Source organism: Pogona vitticeps, chromosome 3, assembly GCF_051106095.1.
Source record: "Pogona vitticeps strain Pit_001003342236 chromosome 3, PviZW2.1, whole genome shotgun sequence".
In the NCBI taxonomy this organism is placed as follows: Eukaryota; Metazoa; Chordata; class Lepidosauria; order Squamata; family Agamidae; genus Pogona; species Pogona vitticeps.
This window is the reverse complement of record NC_135785.1, coordinates 1,050,628-1,068,936: the sequence shown is the minus strand read 5'-3', so window position 1 is coordinate 1,068,936 and position 18,309 is coordinate 1,050,628. Positions and strand designations below refer to the sequence as shown.

General features: G+C 54.5%; 1 protein-coding gene across 1 annotated transcript in view; it reads right to left on the bottom strand.

Moving 5' to 3' along the window:
* MB21D2 (Mab-21 domain containing 2) overlaps window positions 1-17,971 on the bottom strand; it is a 47,128-nt gene extending 29,157 nt beyond the window's left edge. The window contains exon 1 of the mRNA XM_072996392.2: window positions 17,584-17,971. Coding sequence (XP_072852493.2) covers window positions 17,584-17,863 — 280 coding nt within the window. The 5' untranslated portion in view covers window positions 17,864-17,971. The remainder of the gene's footprint in view (window positions 1-17,583) is intronic.
* Between the last annotated feature and the right edge of the window lie 338 nt (window positions 17,972-18,309).

The following is an 18,309-nucleotide window of genomic DNA, read 5'->3' as shown; positions in this document are numbered from 1 at the left end:
CAGTCCGGCAGAGTTTATCCGAACGGGTCTGAAGCAGGCGGAGACGGGGGGAGTCACATAGTGTGCGCCAAGCAACACAGAGAAGAAAGCGTGAGGATAGTGACACCACCAGTGGTGATGCAGCATTTCTGGGTGACAGATTTGAATTCCTTGGGTGTTTCCTTTCCAAGCCTCAAGGAAAGAGAAATGGCAGAATATTTCTGAGCAACCCACAAGAGGCCCACCAAACAGTCATGCTCCCACCTCTGGGCGGAAGATGGAGGGAGGCCGTTGGGCCCACTGACACGTCCCGAGGCAGCCGACAAGATCAGCCATTCACTGCCTGTTTGGTAGCCGTCCACGCTCAGCGTTGCATTGCACGGCATCATTCTCCTTCAGCACATATAAAGCAATGCTCAACAAAGAAAACACCATGGGGGGGGGAAGAAAGCAACTCCTCCGGCAGGCCCCTACCCCCCCCGACAGATCCTGGCCTGCCTCCCCACCTGCCCCAGGATGGCACCTCTTTCTGAGAGAGCTCAGCACACACACGTGCGTGTGCACTGACACCCCCAGCGCACTCCTTCGGTTTCCCCATTCAGCCATCCAGTGGCAGAGAGCCCCGGGAGGGGGCGACCGCCGTGTCCCTCACACAACACGCAGCTCCGCTGGGGAGAAGCCCTCCGTCCCGACCCAGCCAGAAAGGAGGCTGCGATTCCCAGCAAGCCGGAATCCTCCTCGCGCATTAATCCGACGCCTCCCTCCCGTACAAGTGGGAGCGCCAGATGGCAGAACGCGGCAGGTTGCGAAAACGGGGGAGAGAAACCCACACAGACAAACATGCGCACAATAAACCCCAGGAAAGGGGGGGGCAGGCCTGGCAATGCTAGGTGAGGGAACAGCCGACCTTCAAATATTAATACCTCCGCTCATTTCTAATTCATGGGCAAAGAGCAGAGGGGGAGGGGGAGGAGAGACCCAGACCTCCTCGTCAGCTAAAAGACCTTCGTGTTCCTCTCCCCCCCCTCACAATCTCGAGCTCCCTGGAAAGGTGACAGAGGCTAAGGAGGGAGCTTTGCACTGATGCTTTCTCTCCCCCCCCCTTGCCCCCACCCCGCACATTCCCCCCCCCCAGCTTCCTGCAAGTCTCAGCAGAACCAAAAGGGCAGCAGAAGCCAAGACCGGAAAAGGCCGGATCCTGTTCTTGGCGGGGAGACCCTTTTGAGCATCCCCATCAATTTGGGCCTCAGCTCCTCACAGAGCATGCGCTGCAGAAGACCCACAGGCGCGCCCCCCTCCCCGGAATGCTCCCGATGTGGGACTAAGCGTCCACTTCAGGGCCACAGGGAGGCGACGGGGACGCAGAGCTGGATTTGGCCAGAGGTGGGTCTGGAGGGGCAGCTAGCTCCTCTCTCTAGTCCAACAGGGAAGTCGTGCCCGCTGCGAGACCTTCGGACGGCAGAAAAGCCCCCTGGGGGGACCCGTTCCTGCAGCCGGTGGCTTTGAGCAAAGCACTTCCCCCTAAACGTGGTGGGGGCTCTGCCCTGATGCCAATAGCCTCCCCCCCCCAGGCCTTAACCCCTTCCAGGATTAAGCACGAGACAGAGAGGGTGACTCGGAAGCTGAATCTCCGACAGCTTCTCTTCCTGGATCCCTGAGCCTCCCACCGCCGATGAGTTCTGAGAGCAGAGCTCCTAACTGAAAACGCTCCGCGCACCCTCCGCTACACGAGCCTCCGTAGAATCACAGAACTGTAGAAGCAGAAGGGAGCCCAGGTTGCCGGGTCCGGCCCTCCGGCCAAGCAGGAAATCCACATCTACACCTTTCGAGAGCACACAAACACAGGGGGGGTGTGTGCTCCAAACTGTGAAGGACTCAAGTGTCGGTTCACCCTTTGCACCATCAAGGAACTGGAGGGGCTGTTCCAAAATCCATGTTTGCACCAGCAACTTTGTTAGCTTCGTTGAAAAGGCACCCGATGCTCCGTGCAAGCTTCCGAGATGACACATCTCTTCCGTCACGAAAAGCAAGGGCGGGGTTGGGGCTGGACCCAGGCAGCCTGCCCGCCTGCTGTCTTCAGAGGGCTAGCCAGGGCTCCCTGTGCAACAGATGCCACCTGGAAGGACCCGAACCTTAGCAGGGAACCAGAAAGGTTACGGAAAGTGAGCGGCTTGGAGTCTCTTTTTCGAAAAGACAAACACCCCCTGAAACCTCAAAGTGTCTCTAACCAGGACGAGCTTCACGGAGAGTGAAGGTGAGCAAGCGTGTGTCCCAAAAATACACACCGCAGGCCAAGGGACAAGGCGAGTTGGGGCCCTGGGCGGCACCAGACACACCGACCCCCGACTGACTGGCGGGTCGGTCCGACTGCTGCTGGTCTTGTCTTTAGGGCCGTCGCAGCCATGGACTCGGCTCCTCCACAAGACCAGAAACGCTCCTTCCCTTCCACGGTTTGAAGGCCTTCGAAACAAAACGTGGTTGGCTGGCACAGCGGCGCCTGGGGAGGGATTGCCGGAGGGGAGGGGGGGGGAAACAGATTTCTATCTCTACGTTGGCCCTCCAAAGCGGAGCTCTCCCGCTGTTTTAATGGGGCTTTCACAAGACAGATAAATCTTTAATTAAATAACACCACAAACTGGCACAAAGGCTTGTTACTGTGGCAGAGACCAGCCACCACCAAAACATTTTCCCTTTCCCGAATCTCTAGCTGGGAACAGGGACAGCCACGGAAAGACTCTATTCCCCCAAGACCAAAGCAGAGATAAAAAGGGAGGGGGGAAAGGAAAGGGGCCTCGTTCTCTCCCCAAAGCTGCAGACAGAAAAGTAAGGAATGGATGGGACCCTGAAGCTTTTAGTTCCAGGAGACGGTCGAGTCACACCTGGGGAGCCTCTCGCCCAGCTGGGGTGGCCTTCTGGCGCCCAGGCTGAAAAACCCCAGATGGGAAACCCTGGGGAGAAGGAAGCAACGGGGAAAGGGGCTGGTGAGACGGAGGACCGCCACTGGGAGTGACACCCTGCACAAGGCGTTGAGGGCCTCTGAGCATGCACAAAGTACCTGCTCCGTGCCAAAGGATGCAGCTTTTCAAAAAAAACCAAGTTCCTACAAGTTACAAAGCAAAGAAAGCCAAATAAAAACCGTTTCAGTTCTCCAAGCTGACCAGTACAATATAACGAAGTGTCACCACCGACATGTAAGAAGCAAACAAATAAAGAAAAGGTGGATGTTTTTTGGACGGAGAAATGCTGAGCCACCACCAAGGCGGTCCTGCTTCTCCAAATCACCAAACAAAGTTTTTCAGGAGACAGGAAGCACCTTTGGACCATGGATTATTTTTTTCTCTCTTCTTGCTCACAGGGAGACTTTGATCCGAAGTGCAGCAGGTGGTGAGCACGCGTGGCTCCCGGGTCACTCCCTTGCCGTGGCCCCGTCTCCTCCACATCATCCTAGGGCTTGAAAAGGAGAGAACCCGAGAGGGTGTTTCCAAACACAGCGGAGGGGGAATTCACAACAACTTGCCTTCGGCTTTTCAGAAACTGTGTGTGTGTGTAGGAGTGTCGGACACATGGACACCATCCCTCCCAACACAAAAAACTCACAATTCCGATTCGTTCTCTTACTCAGGCAACTGCAGGTGTAAAAATTCAGGTCAGCCGCTGCTACGACATGTTCTTAAAAACAGGAGACACTCCAGGAGGTCCTGACTTCACAGCCAGGGGTATTTCTTAATTAACTCTTTGTTTGTTACCTTTACACCCCACCTTTCTTCCAACAAGGTCAAGCGGCTCAGGCGGCTCTCTTCCTCCTCCCTACGGTTGTTATACTCCCAACAAGCTTGCAAGGCGGACCAGCCTGAAAAAGAGACTGGACAGGAAGTGTCACCGTGGAGTAGAGATCTGAAACCAGGGCTCCCGACTCCTCGGCCAGCTCCCGAAGCCCAAGAGCAGCAGTTCCCAACCTTGGGATCTCCAGATGTTTTTGGACAAAAACTCCCAAAAGCCTTGACCACGAGCTGTGCTGGCCAGGAATTCCGGGAGTTGGAGTCAAAGAACATCCGGGGACCCCCCCAGGCTGGGAAGCCCTGCACTTGTGGCCACTGAGTGTGCCAGCTTTCCTCCCTGCAAAATACCCCTTCTTAAACCCAGCTGGTACACCTGCCTTCATAGGCTTTCTCTCTTTCACCTTTAATGCTCAATGAAGGGCAATTCCCTGGAGGAGATGCAGTTCGTGCCTCAAATGCACTTATGAGTAAGGGGGTTCACTTTCCCTGCAGGCAAAGATGAAGGCCATCCATTTCTCCCAAAAGGACAGGCACATGCAGAGAGACAGACAGACAGACGCACACGCACGCACACACACACACACAAACACACACACACACACAGAGAGAGAGAGAACCATCGCTGAGAGTCAAGAGTACACAACTCACTACTCTCCCCCTAGACAGAGAAAAGCCCTAACCCCGAAGAGACCGATGTGGAAGTTGGGTGCCCACCGCTGGGTTCAGCTACTGCCCAGTTTCTTCCTTTGGAGGCACAGGAAAGGGAAGGAAAAGTCACGGCGCCTCATTCTGCTTTCTCTGCCGTCCCTTCAGGGAGGCGATCACTTCCACTTGAGTGGAGCAAAGACTTTGAGCGCACCACGGAAGAAGGCGAGTGGGAAAGCGGGTCAGCCAGGGTGTTCCTCCAGGCATCAGGAAGGGGGTGATGGGCTCCCTCCTCTGAGAAGAATGAATCCCAAGCAATGTTGAATCCCAATTGTAGTTTTTCACCATGGAGAGGTGGCAGGGGAGGGGAACGTTCCACCCCCAGCATCCTTTTCAGCTCCCCCACCACCAGCCTGCCCCCCCCAAAAAAAGCAAAACCACCAAGGAAGATGTCAAGGTTTGAAATTTTGTGTCTTTACCTACCAAAATAATTAAGGAGGGTATGGAAGAAGCAGCCCTGAAAATGAGAATTCTTTTAAAATTGAGGCTTGAACAATAGTTTACTATAGTTATCAAAATAATTAGCAAGCTTTCCAGCCAAGCAAGGCCACTCTACCATAACAATCAAACGATAATGAGACATGAATAAGGGATAGGTTTCGGGGGGGGGGGGTGTGTCTAGATTTGTTATGTTACCAGCCTTGGTTCCTTCAGGCCTTGCAAAACTTTTAGTCATAACAATGATGTACAGGTCAAGGTGGCAGCCTGCCAGATTTTCAGGAATGAACTATTAGAATTATAACATGTGCTAGAATAACTGGAACATTCTTATTGAAAAATAAGTAAACTAAAGATTACTTAAACTTACAATTTTAAAAAAAATAATGTGCTTTGGAGTATCCTCTGATGGTTCAATATGCTTCTTTTGAGCTATAAACTCCTTTTAAGTTTTGATTCAAATATGATTTAATTTCTGCCTACAACTTAAAATTTGTTTTGGAATGTACTTTTCTTTGCAACTTCTTCTTGTTGTAAGAAATTTGGAAGGCAATCACACCTGCAGCTTTTCACAAGCTCCAAGGATGGGGTTCTGTTTCAGCATACAGTTTTTTCATAGCTGTGAGACTGCTGAATAACTGGGATTTTCTTTTTGAGTATATGGGACCTAGAAATAATGTCGAGAAATAAAGCTTGTTGAATTAGACAAGCTGAGGTTGCCTGGAATCATTGCAACAATGGGGGGGGGAACCTTATACCTCAATACTCAGGTGAATGTTGACATGATTGTCAACGACTGCTTGGTTTCGTTCTGGGATTAACCATTTTTTGAGGATAAAGGCAAGCTGTGAAGGACACAGGCTTCTGGTTTTTCCCTAGGGGGTCTGCAGGGTTCGGTAGGAGTCTTGGGGAGAGGTTTAGGCATTAGAATCCTGAACCTGACGGAGGGGGAGGAGGGGAAAAGAAACGGGAAGCAGGCAGAACTCCACTCCCCCTTTTGAAAAACTAGGAGGTGGTTGCTAGGCACCGCAGGGTGATGGCAAGACTGATTTATCCCCAAATCACTGCCTTCCCGGAGTGATTTTATTCACCTTTTGTTCTCTCCGCTGGGATAAGCCACTTCTCCTCAAATGGTGAATGCCTGAAGCCTTGTGGGAAGAAAATGCATGTAACCTGATGCTCTTTGGGAGGGCAGGTGCTCAGGGCCAATTCTTGGGGTGACATTGATTTAAAGCAGGAGACAGCAAAATAGGCTCTCCCCCTGGCCTTCCAAAAGACCGATCTGAAATCCCTGGATGACCCCCTCCCCTATATTGGCCATCTAAAAAGAGGTCTGCAACACCCTCGTTCCCCACAGCTGGAAGCCACTGCAAGGCCCATGAGCCCACCGCGCCAGCTTTTTCAAAGGGCCCTGGTCCTATGACCGGGAGAGGGAAGTGGAAGTCCCCTTCGGGTTGGGGCTCAGTTCTGGATCAAGAGGCTGGGGGTCTTCCCCAGTCGTGGCACAGGCTAAACTCCAAAGAGGCCCTTAAGCGGGGTCGCCCCTGGTTCCCCGCTGAACATCAAGGCTCCTGGGAGTTGCACCTCCACGGGGGCGTCTTGGGAACGGAGTCACTTTCTTTTTCCTCTTTAATTGCGATTCTGTCTTGTACAAGGAGGGAGAGACAAGGCCAGTTCATGACTCCCCGCCTGGCAGGGAAAAGGCACCAGGGGTGCCAAGCTGGAATTGGATCAGGCGGTGCCGAGCTCCAGACCAGTCCTGAGTGACAGCTCAGTGGGAAAGCCAGGGCTTGGCAGGGAGACTGCCCGCTTCCAGGCCCTGGCGGGGAGACTCTCCAGCAGCGCCTGGCAGAAGGGCCTGGGACTGACACCCTGGACCAGAGCAGGGGTGTTGGAGGAAACCTCGTTGTGCTGGTCTTCACAGGTAAGGTCAAAGAGTTTCTTGTAGTCTTCTCTTCCCCAAGGAGAACGGCAAAGATTCTGGAGGCAATCTCAATTCTGCCCTTACAATGAGAACAACCACGCTTTGGGCCAACGGTTTGCATTTTTGTGCCAATCTGCACAGCCTGAGTGAAGCTACGGTGCCTGTTGCTTTGTCCCATGCGGCATGAAAGAGTTGGGCAGGTTTGGCCTTGAGAAATGAAGACTTGGGGGTGATAGGATAACATTTTTCAAATACAGTGGGGTCTCGACTTACGAATGGCTCGACATACGAACGTTTCGACTTACGAACCGCTCTCATAGGAATATATGGACTCGACTTACGAACTTAGATTCGAGTTACGAACTCTTTTTTCCCTTTTTTTAAAAGCTTAGGTTAAAGGGAAAAAAGAAAAAATATCCCCCTCTAGTGGCAGAAGGCGGAATAGCAGCTTCCCATTAGTTTCTATGGACGAAAAGAGCAGATACGGATTAAATGGTTTTCAATGCATTCCTATGGGAAATGCAGATTCGACTTAAGAACTTTTCGACCTGAGAACTGCCTTCCAATACGGATTAAGTTCGTAAGTCGAGACCCCACTGTACTTGAAAGGCTGTCATGTGGAGGAGGGGCAGGATCTGTTCTTGATCATCCCAGAGTGCAGGACAGGCAACCATGGGCTCAAGTTAAAGGAAGCCAGATTTTGGTTGAATCTCAGGAAAATCTTCCTAACTGTTAGAAGCAGTATGACAATAGAACCAATGACCTCGGGAGGTGGTGAGCGCTCCAACTCTGGAGTACTTCAAGAGGAAATTTAGACAACCACCTGGCAGATCTCCCCCGAAATGATCCCCCTCAAATACACCAGCATTTACCATGACTTCCCAAAATCGTTCTCTGAGCCCAATTAAACAGCAACAAAAAGGGTTGGCTGTAAGACCTGTGGGTGCCTCCATTCTGTCCCTTCTCCTCCATGACCTTTTGGAAAGACACACACACACACACGACACTGTTGCTGCTGTGCGAGTGAGCAACCCTCCCCAAAGCACCTTCGAGCCACAGAGTTCCCCTCCAGGCAAAACCCCCAGTTCAATGCCAGGCTAGTTTCCATCTTAAAACAGTTCTCGTTTACAGGACTTCCTTGCTGAGTTTTCATTTCACTTTTCTGTGTAAAAACCACTAAAAGACACCAGCCAGGGCCGAGGAACTGAGCAAGTCCCAAGTAGCCTCTGGAAGGGTTTACTTCTCCCTCACCGCCCGCTCTGCCAGTCGCTCTTCTTGCATCCACCCTGTGGAAACGGAATCAAACGAGGAGGCAGGGCTTTGCTGCGCTGCTGCCAGTAACTCTAGAGAAGAAGCTCTCTGGAAAAAACTGGAACCGTCTGGCCTGGGATCCCCCTTTCGAAATGGGGATAGAAGGAGAGTCTAGGAGAAGTCTCTCTGAAGCAGATGGTGAGCAGCAGAAGGAGAAGAAAGGGAGGCAGACCCAGACTTCTTCCCTCTGAAGAAATCACCGTGCATGGACCGGAGCGGGCACCATTTTTGGCACTGAGCCACGAGGAACCCTTTACCGAGGGAGAGGAGAGCAATCAATATAAAATAGTAATATATAACAAGTAAGTAAGCCGAAGCCTCTGATTTATGAAACAGCCTCATTAAGCTGAAAATAAGAATGAAAATATTTGGCTGAAAGAAGAAAAGCAGCGGCGAGCTTATCTTACCAGTCTGACTCAAAAGCGAAACTAAAGCTTCTCCAAGTGAACTCTTAAAACACCAGGCTGATTCCAAAGCCGAGAGAGTGAGACGGAAAAATAAATCTTATGTTTCTGGAAAAGAATCCCAGATAGTAACACCATCTGTCTGGATTTAAGAGACTTGAGTGTAGTAAATGTAGTTTGGCTGGGACACGTTACTCTTCGCCTTTCCTTGGATTTTGTGAACTGTAAATAATAGAATGTGGTGGTTCTCAGGAGAAGAAGGGAGCTGACGTGGTTGACTGGACTAAGGAGTATCGAGGGGTTAATGAAGATCGCAAGACGGGCTTCAAAAGCAACTAGTGGACAGTTTGAGACTTGGCGATTGTTGTTTTGTTGTTTTGTTTGTCGGATTGCAGAGTGCGTGTGAGTCTGATAACAGAGCTTGCTGAACTCAGGAGAAGAAGAAGAAAAAATTGTGCCACTGTTCTATTTCACTCTGTATCTGCTGGGTTAAAAGTTAATCTTACATTATAATATTTGGATAAAGATTGGAGGGAGATCTAAAGGGAGGTTTATGATGAGGGGTTTGGATTGTTGATAAAATTGTGGAAACTGTGGAAGGATATCTAAGGGGTGATTATTGAGACGTGCTCTGTTCAGTCCCAAAGCTCTGGAACAGTGGTACAAGAAATAGAAAAGGAATGGCAGATTAATATGCAAAGGATAATAATAACAGGGTTTCAGCAAGTGAATGAAAGTCTTAGCAAAATAGAAGATTTGATGAAAGGGAGGAAAGAGGGGACAGTAGATGCCAAACAAAACTTAAATGAAGCTGTACAAACTTTAGAACCGTCTGTATTAGGCATGACTCCAGGTAACATAAATGGGATAGAGAGTTACCCAGTGACCTATGCAGCTTCCAAAATTGAAAAGCATTATGTCAAAAATCTCAAGGAAGTAGAGAACCAGAGAATCTTATGGTGAAAATATGGGAAGTGAAAAAATGGATATTCTGTCAGATGGGCTGAAAGACTGTTTAATTCAAGAGGAAACTGAACGATGGGATGTATGGTATAAATGGCAGCAGTTACCAGACAGTGTTGGAGTAACAGAATAAAACTAAAATTAAATGATAAGATAAAAGCAGGAGGGTAATCAAACGGTGAAAAAGCAAAAAGTTGATTTGTATTTGTAATATGAATTAATCGGATGATGGTATATTTTATGTTCTCCTATCCCCCAAATCTTTTTTCCCTTTTCCCTATTCCCCCTTATTTTTTCTCCATCCCTGTTCCTAAATAAACACTTAAAAATGAAAAGAAAAGAAAAAGAAACGGAATCAAACCGTGCAAGGGCCTATAGACGGGAGAGGAAGACGCAGACGGGCATTCCCGATTCCTTGGGGAAACGACCAACGGCAAGATGCTCTCTCTTTCACCCCTTGCAGAGAAGAGCAAAATCCTTACACGCTCAGACACATGCCTGCCTGCCCTCTCCCTCCAAAAGGGGAGCATCGATAGTGTGGGGCTACGTTCTGCAGAGGGCAAATATTTAAGCTGGAAACTGCTACCTAGAAGCAAGCTGGCCTTTCCCTGGGTTCCCACCTGGTGGACAAGATCCATGGAACATGGAAGAATTCTGTTGCAGGCACCTGGTACGGCCACCGAAGAAGCCACCAGAGCCTCGGCAACCTCTCCGGATTGCTTGCTCTCACAACCTTCACAAGCACCTGAATCAATCATCACCCCTCAGTTTACCAGCTCCGTGTTCACCTTCTTGGAAAAGTGCTGTTACAGGGGCTTTAGCGATGGGGTAGCCTTTCCCGCATGCCAGTCACAAAGTGGGCCGAAGAGCCCTCCGCCTCAGAAAATGGCCACGACGCCATTTCTGATGCTCCAGTCTGAATGCAAAACGCTGTCACCATGTGCACTCTCTCCAGGCTGAGCTGCCCTGGCAGGAAAATGGGTTGGCGCAAAGGTGCTGCCCTGCCCTGGCCCGCTGGCAAAAACCCCCCCAAAGGACATGGAGCGAGGCAGACGGGACGTGGCCGCAGCCAAGACCTCGTGAGAGCCACAGCCCAAAGGAGGGACACGCCACCCACCTCTTGAGTCCCAGCCTCTGAAGAACCAGCCTGCAGCTCTGGTCCTTCTCACGTGGAGGCGTGCGTGGGTGGAGAAGCCGCCGGCTTTGACAGGCAGTAGCAGCAGCAGCAGCAGCAGCAGCAGCAGGAGTGTGCCCCGGAGGATGGAGGTCACAACCCAACCAGCAGGCCGGATGACACAATTTAGGGGGTCTGCCATGGGCCTCTACAGGCACAACAAGGGTTCCGAAGCGGCAAGGCTGTGGACACAGCCCAAATTTTTAATTTTTTTTAATTTTATTAGATTTATACCCTGCCCATCTAGACAAATAAGTCTACTCTGGGCGGCATTACAAAATTTAAAAACAGTAGAACCAAAAGCTCGTGGGGGGCACCAAGAAGCAGCCCCACGGCGCCCCCGATCAAGGGAATCATGAGCTCCACCACTCCAGGCACAGACTGCCTTGCTCACATCCTGCAGAGGATGATGATGATGATGACAAGGGCTGCCATCCACAGAAGCAGACGCCAAATAAAGCCTGGCCATCCGTCAGCTGACACAGAGCAGCTTGGCTGGTGTCTGCTTCTTTTTTGCTGCAGAGAGGAGGGTAAGGAGTGGTCAGCTAGTGGGTCCCTTATCCTGGGGTGAAGGAAAGGGAAATTAGGAGCCCCTGGTCAGAATGCCTTCCCTGAAGAACTTCTACCCGCGTCACCCAGTCCTCCCAGGCCTTGCTCTCATGGAGGTGGAGGGGCTTCTCAGTCATGGCCACAACTCTGCGGAATGGGCTTCCGGTTGGGAGATTCTCCTGGTCTCCTCCCTCTGAATTTTTAAGAGGATGTTGAAGACTGAACATCTCAAAGAAGCCTTGAAGGACATTCTCCCCCCACCCCCACCCCCCCCACACACGATGGTTACAGTTTGGGGTGACCCGTTCCACCACCATCTGGGTTTGCAGGTCTTAGTTTTCCATTTTTGTTGGGTGTTAGTGATGGTCGTTTATTTTGGGTTGCTCAGTCAGAGAGGGGCTGATGGACTTATATTTCTTCTTAACTGCTCAGAGTAGAGCACGGTCACTACGTCAGGCAGTATAAACGTATTCCATCAATCCTAGATGTGACACGCCATCAGACGATTTATGGTAACCTTAGGAATGAAGAACCTCCCCAAGATCCTGATGCTAACCGCCTTAGATAGATTTTTGCAAACACAAGGCTGTGGCTTCCGTTAGGGAGACAAACCTTCTCACATGTGGTCTTCCTCTTTTCCTGGTGCCTTCAACCTTCCACAACACTCCTATTTTTCCAGCCAGTTTTGTCCTCTCACGACTGGTCCAAAGTCAGCTAGCCTCGGTTTAGTCCTATCAGCTCCTCGGAAAAGATCCGGCTTGATTTGGTCCACCACTTGCTTTTAATTTGCATTTTGGGTGAGCGACGGTACTCTTAAAGCAATCCTCCAGCGCCACATTTCAACGGACTTTGAATAAACAGTGGCCACGGCAATCGGGGAAGGCCTGATTTAAAGCCCCCCCTCCCCATCCAAATGCCTTTGTAGGGGGAAAAAGTTCTGATAACACACCGATAAAGGTCTGTACAAAAGTTGCTGCCAGGCCATTTATCTGTTTGTTTATTATTTCACTTTAATTATGAGTGCCTGAGCACTACTCTAGGGGGTTCACAACAGAATAGGAACCCCTGGTTTTGTTAATGGAAAGGCAGCGAGGGCTCTTATCAGAGACAGGGATAAAGGGCAGGATGTGAGAAGGACGGGAGATACAAGGCAGGGCTCTGGCGAGACCATCCAGCAGCCGCAGGGGATCTGCAGCTGGAACGTGGGGCTGGCACTCACAATTGCACCCTAACACTCCCCACAGGAGAGCGGGGGCATTCACCTTCCTTCCTCTTTCTCTCTCTCTCCCCCCATTCCATACCCATCATTATCGGTGACAACATAATAACTAGGTCACTCCCATAAGCTCCTTCTCCAGAGCTCAAGCCTTCTGACCTCCCCCCCCCGTGTGTGTGTGTGTGTGTGTGTGTGTGTGCGCGCGCGCGCGCGCGCGAACGTGCGCACACTCTCTCCCACTGGAGGAAAGGAGTCCGCGTAAGAGCATGACGGGTGAAATGCACCAACATTTCAGATTCACAATCAAATACAAGGTCGCCAGCGTTAAGCTGAGAAACCTCTCGTGATGCTCGTGTAAAGGGGTTAACTATTAATGCCTGCACGGCCCCTTCGTGTGGGGCATCCAACAAGCAGGCACCCAGAAAAGGTTACTTTGGGCTACCACACACCTCCGCCTGACACAAGAAAGAGAAGGCCGACCCCCCCCAACTGAAATGTGTTGGCAACTTAGAAAAAGCAACACACAACAAATTTCCAAAATAATGAGAAGTAACAAGATGTGTTGCGTTAAACTGCCTTTGACCCACTAAGTCTAACATAATGTGTGTTCAGTGACAAATTGGGGAACAATGGTGTGATTAATGCAATACGCACACAGGCACACAGAGGCACATGGGGAGAGAAACTGAATTCCAGTGAATAATTTCCCCTCCTTCACTAAGGAAGGGAAAGTGGCTTTTCTGTTTAAATGCTGCATAATGAGCCCAGAGGCGTGCGCGCACACCCCCGCACACACACACACACACACACGCATACGCTACAGAGACTGAGAAAGTAAAGCAAGAAAGGGTGCCGTTTTAAATAGAACGAGTTTTCATTGCAGGAAACACGACAGAATGCGACAGGAAAAAGGGTTTTAAGTTCATTAACTTGGAGCCCTTCCCACTCCGGCCCCATCACACAACCACTTCACCACAGAACCTGGAGTCAAAGCACCTCCTACAAATCCCTGGGATGAACCCCCAGCCCTCCTCCAAACAGGACCAGGATTCATAAACAGGTGGTGGGTGGTCAGTGGGTTGACCCCCTCCCTCCCAGGTTCCCCCCCCCCAACCTTCTGCTTCTGCACAGAACCAAAACCGAAGGCTGAAAGGGAGCCTCTTGCAAGAGACACGAACCCCCAAGCAGCACCCAGGAAGCGCACCTGGCCCCTCGGGCTCCCAGTTGGGTCACAGAGGCCAACGGGTGCCCCAGGAAAACACCCACAGCGGCCAGAAGGGGCCCGATTCAGCCCAGGGGGGCCTGGATGGGCTTGGAGCACCGTCAACCCCCCCCTCGGTGTAAAGACTGTTTCCAGCGCCCTTCCTGTCTTTCAACCGACTGCCTCACCTGACCTAGCCTGGAGGGAGAGGATGCTGATGATGCTGATGCAGAAGTCTGGACAGCTGGGCTCCTAAACAGGACAGCTTTCTGCCCAAGAGGGCACGCACAGCTTGCTCTGACGGTGCCCAGGCGGAATGACCTCTGGCTTTCGGCTACCTTTTAGGTGCCACGGCTGCCGGACGCCCCCCCCCAGCGTCTACATGGGCAGCTGGGCAGCCACCCAGCATGGACAATGCACGTTGGTTCATAGCTCTAGTGGTACGACTGCTTCTTCCATACCCTTCCTCAAAAGGGCAGGGGGTGGGTAAGAACCGCATTAGCGGTGGCAGAAGCTGCGCGAGAGGGGTGGGTGGGGGCCGTGGGGGGGTGACACGTGGGATTTCTGCCTTCCTAATAATATCTGGGGCGGGGGGGAGTTAGGGACTTCTGTACACCTTGCTGTTCCCCCCCCGCATGAAGGGTCTCCCCCACCAGCTCTCCATCTGGCGCCCTGAGCCTGAGGGGCTGTTACCACTGTACTTTGGAGACAGTGTGTGGTGGGGGACAGAGGGGAAACCCCACCCCCCGTGCTCCCAAGTGCACGACGACAAGCAGCAGCATGAGGCAGAGAGAGCTGCCGTGCATGCACGCACGCACACCCACCCAGCCTACCTCCCTCGGCTCTTTCTCTCTCCATTCTCTGAGACAAGGTGTGGCCCAGAAGCGCACCCGCCCGTCTGTGTCTGCCAGCAACTGCTGGGGAATTTATGGCCCCTGAAGGCATGTCCTTTGCCACAGAAGGGCCGGGCACGTTCGGGCCGCCTGGCCCAGGTGATCCCCTGCTAACAGGATCCAGCAGCCCTCCTTTCTGTCCCTCCACTTGGTCCTTGGCTGAGCAGGGAAGTGAGCAGCAGCCGGGACCTTCTCCTCCTTGGCTACCCAGCCCTCCTGCGCTGTGCCTCCCCCCCCCCCGGCACCCACTTGTGGTGCATTTATGGACGTGCCAGATTTATCGCCAGCGTTTCCTCCAGGAATGGGACCCAGGGTCAGCGGGACAGACCAAGGGAGCCTGACCCATCCAGCTGAGACCAAGGCTTTGACTCCCAGATATCGATGGGGGAAACCACCACACCAGACTGCAGAAGCAACGTCCCTGTGGACAGTCCTTCCACGGGAAGAAGGGGAGGCGCCGTGGGTGGGCAGTTCCCGTTCTCCTCCCCCCCGGCCTAGTAGTTACGGAAAAAGCTGCCCAGTCCAGCTTTGCACACTCATCCCAAGGCTTCTCGGGGGAACTGCAATAATCAGCCTGCAAAACTGACTCTGGAGAATTGCTTTCTTACAGAAAAGGAAGATGGAGTCATTTTTAAAAGATGAAAATGACAGCGGCCAAAGAGCGGCAAAGAACAGGAAGTGGGGTGTTGGTTCTCCCCCCTGCCCCCCCGCCCCCCACCCCCAGGGAGCCTGCCACACAGGCTGGTTCTTCTGGAATGCACAGTGGGGGAAGTGAACTTTGAAACTTTGGCTCTGCAGTCAGAGACCAGACTCACCGGGCTACACAGCCAGCCTTGTATACAGAACAGGTAACCTTAAGAGCCATCACTTGTTTTTTAAAAAAAAAACATCCCAGCATTGCTCGAGGCCAATCCTCCTGTCCTAATAAACTCCAGTAGCCAAAGTGACGGGTGTCTCCTTTCCAGATGCTTCGTTTCCAGATGCATCCTCCAGCCGAGCAATATTTCAAAGCAACAAAACTGCTTTCTTAGGTTTGGGGATGTCCACCAGCCTCTTTTTACCATGAGGGCCACAGCCAAATGGGAATGAATGGGGTCACCCAGAGCCTCTGTCCATCCACCCAAAGTTCCTCTTGCTCAGCCCTGCTGACCCACGACACCACCACCACCACCGGCTAGCTCTCCTCCCCAGAGGCCACCCACGACACAAGAAGCCAGTTTCCGTCCACATGGAGCTGCCAGGACTGGGGGACGGCAGCAAAGAAGGAAGCTAAACTAAGTCTCAGCATCATCCCACTTAAAAAGGGAATAAAAGCATGGAATAGCGTCCAGAGCCCAGGAAGCAATCCGACACACCAAGGGCCAAAACACGTTTGGAAGAAGGTAGAGCTTGGCGCCCGGCACCCAGGGAGCAGCTCCAAGTAAGGCACCGACGGGAGGAAAAGGGAGCAGAAGGCGGACGGCAATCGACAAGCTCTGCTCCGTGGTCCCTGCATCCCGTGGTCAAGCGTTACTAGGGTTTGCCAAAGTGAGTGAACTAAACGCATAAACCAACATTTGAACCTGGCTTGTTTCGTAAGCGACAGCTCAGGCTGACCAGGCCCTGTTCTCCTTCTGACAAGCCACGAAGGCTCCCACCCTCCGCCCTTGACCAGGATCCCACCTTTCCTCCCGAAGGACCTCCATATCTCGATGGCTTGCTTGACTTGCTTGCTTGCCAGGGCGTTTCTGGGCTCCAGACCCCCAAGAGAGGTGCAGGGAGGAGAGGCCTGGATCTGCCAGACCACCTCTTTCGGGGAGGGGGGGCAGGGGGTTTAGGCTTTGGACTCCTCTTCCGGTCAGGATTAAATCTTTCTGTCCAGTGCATTAATAACCGGGAGAGGGGGAAAATCCTTGGGAAATCAATCCTTGGGAAAGGCCAGCTGCCATTCTGGGGGGCGGGGGGGCGGGCGGGCTCAGGGCCCTCGGCTGCGCCTCCTCCTCCTCCTCCTCCTCCTCCGTCTGCGACCCCCTCCGGCTGGGATTTCCGTCCATGCCAGGACATCCCGGCCCGATAATGACCGGAGGGGGGCGGGCGGGGGCGGGGGCCCTCCCCCCTCGTCGGGGGGAGATGGAGCGAGAGAGAGAGACCTGTTTGCAGCGCATGCAACTGGCTTTGCACGCCCCCCCCCGCCCCCGCCCCTCTCTTCTGCCCTTTGTCTTCCTCACCGAGGAGGAGGAGGAGGAGGAGGAGGAAGGCTGGGGAGCCCCGCGCTGGGCGCTGAGCGGCGGCGGCAGCTCCGGTCCTGCTGGGGGGCAGGGGGTGTCCCAGAAATAAACCCCCCCTCAAACAAGGCGGGGGCGGGGAGGGGCTGCCTTTCCCCCCTTCTCTCCCCGCTCCCTCCCTCCCTCGCTGGCTGGCTGGCGGAGTCCGGCTCCTTCGGCCACGGGCGTGCCAGGCCGCCGAGCCCCCTTCCCCCCCGCCGGCTCCAGTCCCCCCCCCTCACTCACACACTCACACACACACCGGCGGGCGCGGGGCGGCTGTCGCTCCGCCGGTGGCACGAGGGGGCGGGCGCGGGGGGCGCATCTCTGCCGGGCCTCCTTCCCCAGCCCGCCGGGGTGTGTGTGTGTGTCCCTGCCCACCCCCGCGCGGCCGCCCCCCTGCTCTCCCCCCCCACCCCCCCCACCCCCACCCCCGGTGTCGCTCCCCGCCGCCGCGCCCGGGCAGCGCTCCTCACCTGGGGAGACGGAGGGAGAGAGAGAAAGAAAACGCGGGGGGGGGGGCGCCCCGCTGCCTTACACGCGGGGAGGGAAAGGGGAAGGAGGGAAACGACAGCCAGCCGGGCGCCCCCCCCCCCCGCCATGCCCTCCGGCCCCCTTCCCGGGCGCGCGCGGCTGGCCACGGCCCTCGGGGGGGGGTGCTTCCCCGGGCAGCAGCTTGGCCACGGGGAAGGACGCGCGCGGGCGCCCAGGCACGTGGGGATGGACGGCGGGCACCCCGGCCGGCCGCGAGGCGCCCCGGGCCCTGCCTGCCTCTCCCTCCGTCCTCCTCCTCCTCCTGCTTACCGAGCATGGAGAAGATGAAGTCCTTGGCGGTGTGGATCTCGAGGGCGCGCTGGTCGTCGTACTCGCGCTGGTCGTGGCGGCCGAATTCCTGGATGAGTTTGTTCAGCTCCTCCACGCGCGCCCCCGAGCGGAAATCCAGCCCCGGGAACGAGGCGGCGGACGAGGCGGCGGCGGAGGTGGTGGCCGGGAGCCGGGCCGGCGGGCCGGGCAGCGAGGAGGAGGAGGAGGAGGCGGAGGCCCCCGGGCCCCCCGCCTTGGCCGCCAGGGCCGGCGCGGCCATCTTCGCACCGAGGCCGGAGAGCCAGAGAGGCGGAGAGGAGCCGCCGCCGCCGCCGCCACGGATCCGCCCCGGGCTCGCCCAACGCGCCGCCGCCGTCGCCGGGCGAGGGGAGGGGAAGGCGGGGAAGGGAAGGAGGGAGGGAGGGAGGGGGCGAGGCTTGCAACGGCGGCGGCGGCGGCGGCGGGCCCCGGGGCTCCTCCGGCCGCCGCCCTCCTCCTCCTCCTCCCGGCCTCTCCGCCCAGGCCGGCCGGCCAGCCAGCCGGGCACCCTCGCTCGCTCGCTCGCTCCCTCCCTGGCTCGCCTGCTCGCTGGCTGGCTGGCTGGCTGGCTCGCTCGCGGGCGCCTCCTGCCTGCCTGCTTGCCTGCCTGCCTGCCCGACCGACCGACCGCCCCGCGGCTCCTCCTTCTCCTCGTCCTCCTTCTCCTGCTGCTGCTCTTCTCTCCCG